A 6,000-nucleotide genomic window follows, 5' to 3' on the forward strand; every position below is an offset into this window, starting at 1 on the left:
TTATGCGTTTTATAAGAAACGTTTAATTTTTTTTATCATGGTTCCTGACCATTAAAAGTAAAAGTTCAACTTGTTTTCGTTAGAGCGGGTGATACTCTTTGAAATACCATTCACTCAAAACAATCTATTTCTTAATGTTTGGGGCCAAAAATCTGACATAGCATCTATAAGCCCATTTTAGGTCCATTGTGGTGTTTGTGTACGACCTGTTTTTTACACATGGACAACTTTTCTTTCAGGTCTAGATTTATGAGAAAACTATGGTGAATCTAGTGATTGTCTTTGAAAAATGTATCTTTGATCAAAACTTTTTATTTATTTTGCTTTCCAGTTGCTCCAGCAGCAAACCCTTGCATTTCCAACCCATGTCAGAATGGGGCAACATGTTTACCAGGAACCAATAGCCATACCTGCGTTTGTGATGCAGGCTTTACTGGACTAAACTGTCAAAGTAAGTCATCTTTTAATTCCTGACCTGTTTTCGTAAACTATACGATTTTTTTTCCTTCTTTCAGTTCTCAACTTAAATTTATAAACTAATCTAGAATCTTGTACCATTCAAATTTTTTTTCAGTTCTAAACTGTTCCACTGTCTGCAATATTACATCATTCAAGTTTTGCTTCTATGTTTTGCTTTCCAGCTGCAAGCCCAACACCTCCTTGTTTTTCAAACCCATGTCTGAATGGGGCAACATGTTTGACTGGAACCAATAGCTATGTCTGTCAATGTGCTACAGGCTTCACTGGAACAAACTGTCAAAGTAAGTCATAATTTTCATTCCTCCTGTTTTTAAATGTGACACATTTTTCTTGCAGTTCTAAAGCTCTATGCCATCACTGCATAATAACATAATTCAAGTTTTGCTTTTTTGTTTTGCTTTCCAGCTGCAACAAGCCCAACACCTCCTTGTCTTTCAAACCCATGTCTGAACGGGGCAACATGTTTGACTGGAACCAGTAGCTATGTCTGTACATGCACTGCAGGCTTTACAGGAACAAACTGTCAAAGTAAATAATCTTTTAATTCCTCCTGATTTTTATATGTTACAATTTTGTCTTTCAATTCTAAACTTTCTGTAACATTGTCTGCAAAATAACATTATTAAAGTTTTTGCTTCTATCTTTTCCTTTCCAGCTGCAACAAGTCCAACACCTCCTTGTCTTTCAAACCCATGTCTGAATGGGGCAATATGTTTGACTGGAACCAATAGCTATGTCTGTCAATGTGCTACAGGCTTCACTGAAACAAACTGTCAAAGTAAGTCATAATTTTCATTCCTCTTGTTTTAAATGTGACAAATTTTTCTTGCAGTTCTAAAGCTCTTGTGCCATCACTGCATAATAACATAATTCAAGTTTTGCTTCTATGTTTTGCTTTCCAGCTTCAAGTTCAACACCTCCGTGTCTTTCAAACCCATGTCTGAATGGGGCAACATGTTTGACCGGAACCAGTAGCTATGTCTGCACATGCACTGCAGGCTTTACAGGAACAAACTGTCAAAGTAAGTCATCTTTTCACTCCTGACTGTTTTAGTATGTGACACATTTTTCTATTAGTTATAAATGTTTTATGCCTTTGTCTGATGGCATCATTCAAGTTTTGCTTCTATCTTCTGCTTTTTAGCTTCAAGTCCAACACCTTGTCTTTCAAACCCATGTCTGAACGGAGCAACTTGCTCACCAGGAACCAATAGCTATACCTGTGTTTGTGATGCAGGTTTTACTGGAATAAACTGTCAAAGTAAGTCATATTTTCTGTCCTCCTGTTCTTATATATGACAAATTGTTTTTTTTTTCAGTTCTGAACTTCTTGTGATTGTTTGCAATCTTACATCACTCAAGTTTTGCTTCCATCTTTTGCTTTCCAGCTGCAACAAGCCCAACACCTCCTTGTCTTTCAAACCCATGTCTAAATGGGGCAACATGTTTGACTGGAACCAATAGCTATGTCTGTACATGCACTGCAGGCTTTACAGGAACAAACTGTCAAAGTAAATAATCCTTTAATTCCTCCTGATTTTTATATGTTACAATTTTGTCTTTCAATTCTAAACTTTCTGTAACATTGTCTGCAATATAACATCATTAAAGTTTTTGCTTCTATCTTTTTCTTTCCAGCTGCAACAAGTCCAACACCTCCTTGTCTCTCAAACCCATGTCTGAATGGGGCAATATGTTTGACTGGAACCAATAGCTATGTCTGTCAATGTGCTACAGGCTTCACTGGAACAAACTGTCAAAGTAAGTCATAATTTTCATTCCTCTTGTTTTTAAATGTGACAAATTTTTCTGCAGTTCTAAAGCTCTTGTGCCATCACTGCATAATAACATAATTCAAGTTTTGCTTCTATGTTTTGCTTTCCAGCTTCAAGTTCAACACCTCCGTGTCTTTCAAACCCATGTCTGAATGGGCAACATGTTTGACCGGAACCAGTAGCTATGTCTGCACATGCACTGCAGGCTTTACAGGAACAAACTGTCAAAGTAAGTCATCTTTTCACTCCTGACTGTTTTAGTATGTGACAAATTTTTCTATTAGTTATAAATGTTTTATGCCTTTGTCTGATGGCATCATTCAAGTTTTGCTTCTATCTTCTGCTTTTTAGCTTCAAGTCCAACACCTTGTCTTTCAAACCCATGTCTGAACGGAGCAACTTGCTCACCAGGAACCAATAGCTATACCTGTGTTTGTGATGCAGGTTTACTGGAATAAACTGTCAAAGTAAGTCATATTTTCTGTCCTCCTGTTCTTATATATGACAAATTGTTTTTTTTTTCAGTTCTGAACTTCTTGTGATTGTTTGCAATCTTACATCACTCAAGTTTTGCTTCCATCTTTTGCTTTCCAGCTGCAACAGCCCAACACCTCCTTGTCTTTCAAACCCATGTCTAAATGGGCAACATGCTTAACTGGAACTAATAGCTATGTCTGTTCATGCACTGCAGGCTTACAGGAACAAACTGTCAAAGTAAGTCATCGAATTCACAAAACATGCACTGTGATCCTTTGGCTTAAAAGCCATTGGACACTTTCGGTAAACAGTATTGTCCAAAGGCCCACACTTCGTGTATCACAACTGATATAAAAATAACAAACCTGTGAAAATTTAGGCTCAATCGGTCATCGGAGTCTGAGAAAATAACGGGGGGAAACCCACCCTTGTTTCCGCACGTTTCGCCGTGTCATGACAGTGTTTGAAATAAATCAGTAATTCTCGACAACGGAGAATTGATAATTGTTTTAATGTTTTCTCGAAAAGTAAAGCAGTTCATGGAATAATATTCAAGAGAAGTCTTTTCACCATTACCTTCTGTAAACCCTGTAAATTAATGTGTAAAATCTGGAACGTTTTTTTCTTTTCTGTTCCGAAAGTGTATAATGGGTTTGAAATAATTTAAGCTTGGGAGGAAAGAGTAGCTTTTTAACACATTCTTGCTCGTCTTTAGATAAAGTGGCTCTTAAAAGGCCATTGGACACTTTCGGTAACAGATTATCCAAAGGCCAACACTTAGTGTATCACAACTTATATATAGAGAACAAACCTGTGGAAATTTAGGCTCATATCGGTCATCGGAGGAGTCGGGAGAAAATAACGGGAACACCACCCTTGTTTCCGCACGTTCTCCTGTGTCCTGATATGTGTTTTAATAGAACCGTAAATTTCGATGTCGAGAATTGATAATAATATTGTTTTAACGTTTTCTCAAAAAGTAAAGCATTTCATGGAATAATATTTCAAGAGAAGTCTTTTGCTATTACCTTCTGTAAACACCCTGTAAATGTGTGATTTGTTTTTCTGTTCCGAAAGTGTATAATGGCTTTAAAGGCAGTGGACAAAGGCAGTAATTACTCCAAATAGTTATAAGCATAAAACTTTACTTGGTTACGAGTAATGGTGAGAGGTTGACAGTATAAAACATTGTGAGAAACGGATCCCTCTGAAGTAACATAGTTTTCGAGAAAGCAGTAATTTTCCACGAATTTGATTTCGAGACCTCAGACTTAGAATTTGAGGTCTCGTAATCAAGCATCTAAGAGCACAGCTTCGTGTGACAAGGGTGTTTTTTCAACGTCAACGACCAATTGAGCTCAAATTTTCACAGAAATTTTATGCATAATGTAGGTTAAGATCCACCAAGTGAAAAGACTGGTATTTGATAAATACCAAAGTGTCCAGTGTCTTTAAAGACAGTGCCAAATGTATTACTCAGCCTAAAAATTAACACATCATCATCAATAATTGTGTCAAAGGCAGATAAGAGGTCGAGCAGGACTAACATAAGTGAAACATTTTGTTTCCTTTAGTCTAAACTTGGACACATGTAGCTGATACATTCATCCCTTGTTGTTGTCTGTTTGACTTTTATGCCACCAAGAAACTGTTTCTGTTGCTTTGCAGTTTCAAGTTCAACACCTCCTTGTCTTTCAAACCCATGTCTGAACGGGGCAATATGTTTGACTGGAACCACGAGCTATGTATGTCAATGTGCTACAGGCTTTTCTGGAACAAATTGTGAAAATAAGTAGTCCTCAAAGCTTAAAGAAGATTTGTTTTTCATATGTGAACAACACAATAAATTTGAAATCAAAATAAAGTTAATTTTGAAACGATATGCCGCCCCAAAAGCCACAAGGACATTACATCGTTATGAATAAAATGACATGTCTTGCTATCACTAATTTCAGGGATGTTCGTCTTGTTGTTCCTAAACCATGTTTAAGTTTCCCAGTCTTCAAGATGGTTTGGTGTGTTATTTAAAACTACAGAACTTGTCTTTTTCCTTTTGGAAACTTGAGAAACGAATACACACCTCAAGACCAAAGTGATCTTTTTGACTATTTTTTTTTTCGTAGATGTTATAATTCTTTCTAGGAGAGCAATAATGCTCAAATTGAAATGTTTAGTGGAGTGCAATGACGCCTGCGAGATGTTACTTGTCTCGCGAGAAAAAAAGAAAAAACGAAAAAGAAAAAAACAGAGCGAAGGACAAAAAATGAGTTAAATTGTGTTCATCAATAAAGTACAGTATAACAACAATTTGCTACACAGGGTGTCTAAAAAAGATATGTTTACCAGCAAAAGCATGGCATCATCTTAAAGGGAAGTTACACGTTTGGTCACTTACTCAAAACAAATTAGATTAACTTAAGAAATGACTTGGTAACGAGCATTGTAGAGCTTCTGATAGTAAAAAACATTGTGAGAAACGGCTCCCTCTAAAATAGCATAGATTTTGAGAAAGAGGTAATTTCTCAATAAAATAATAGAAGACTTCTAGTCAGAAGTATTTTTCCTGTCTGAAAGCAAACAAATTCGTCCAACAAGGGTGTTTTTTTTTCTCCATTTTCTCCAACTCCGATGACCAATTGAGCTAAAATTTTCACAGCTTTGTTATTTTATGCATATGTTGAGATACACCAAGTGAGAACAATGGTCTTTTACAATTACCTATAGTGTATCTTCCCTTAAAAGCCGAAGCCTTGTGCTTTCCAATGAAACCTTGGGTTACATTCCAGGGTCATGCATCATGGAGCACCACTGTCTTGAAGTTGTGGTGCATAAATGCAGTTGGTTCACTTTTGAACCCAAGTCATTCTTGGCCTTCAGATGGTGTGTAAACCTGTAGGTTGTCACAATGGTTCAGCTAACGCTTTGATGCACCCTGTAATACTTCTTGTTTTATTTTTTAACAAAGACATAAACTATATAAGTCAGGAATGATTCCTTGCTATGGCTGCTGAATGCACCGTAGCACCTTGTAAACTCATATAAGGTGCTACCCAACTGGGTCTCATAATCCATCTCTTCAATAATTTATTATATCTCTCTGAAAGTTTGTATAAACTCAGCGTCTTGTTTGTAGATACGTGCGCTATATAAGTTTTCAATATTATTATTATTATTATATATTATTATTATTATTATTTTATTAATAAGTACGTGCGCTATATATTTTCATATTATTATTTTATTATTATTATTATTATTATATTATTAT

General features: G+C 36.0%; 1 protein-coding gene across 1 annotated transcript in view; it reads left to right on the top strand.

The window, feature by feature from the left end:
• Positions 1–6,000, top strand: part of LOC117290151 (neurogenic locus notch homolog protein 1-like) — a 47,425-nt gene that overhangs the window by 21,610 nt on the left and 19,815 nt on the right. Inside the window, exons 4-10 of the mRNA XM_033771405.1 lie at positions 332–451; positions 642–761; positions 886–1,008; positions 1,625–1,741; positions 1,869–1,991; positions 2,119–2,241; positions 2,607–2,699. Of these exons, the coding sequence (XP_033627296.1) occupies positions 332–451; positions 642–761; positions 886–1,008; positions 1,625–1,741; positions 1,869–1,991; positions 2,119–2,241; positions 2,607–2,699 (819 nt within the window). The remainder of the gene's footprint in view (positions 1–331; positions 452–641; positions 762–885; positions 1,009–1,624; positions 1,742–1,868; positions 1,992–2,118; positions 2,242–2,606; positions 2,700–6,000) is intronic.

Source organism: Asterias rubens, chromosome 5 (genome assembly GCF_902459465.1).
Source record: "Asterias rubens chromosome 5, eAstRub1.3, whole genome shotgun sequence".
In the NCBI taxonomy this organism is placed as follows: Eukaryota; Metazoa; Echinodermata; class Asteroidea; order Forcipulatida; family Asteriidae; genus Asterias; species Asterias rubens.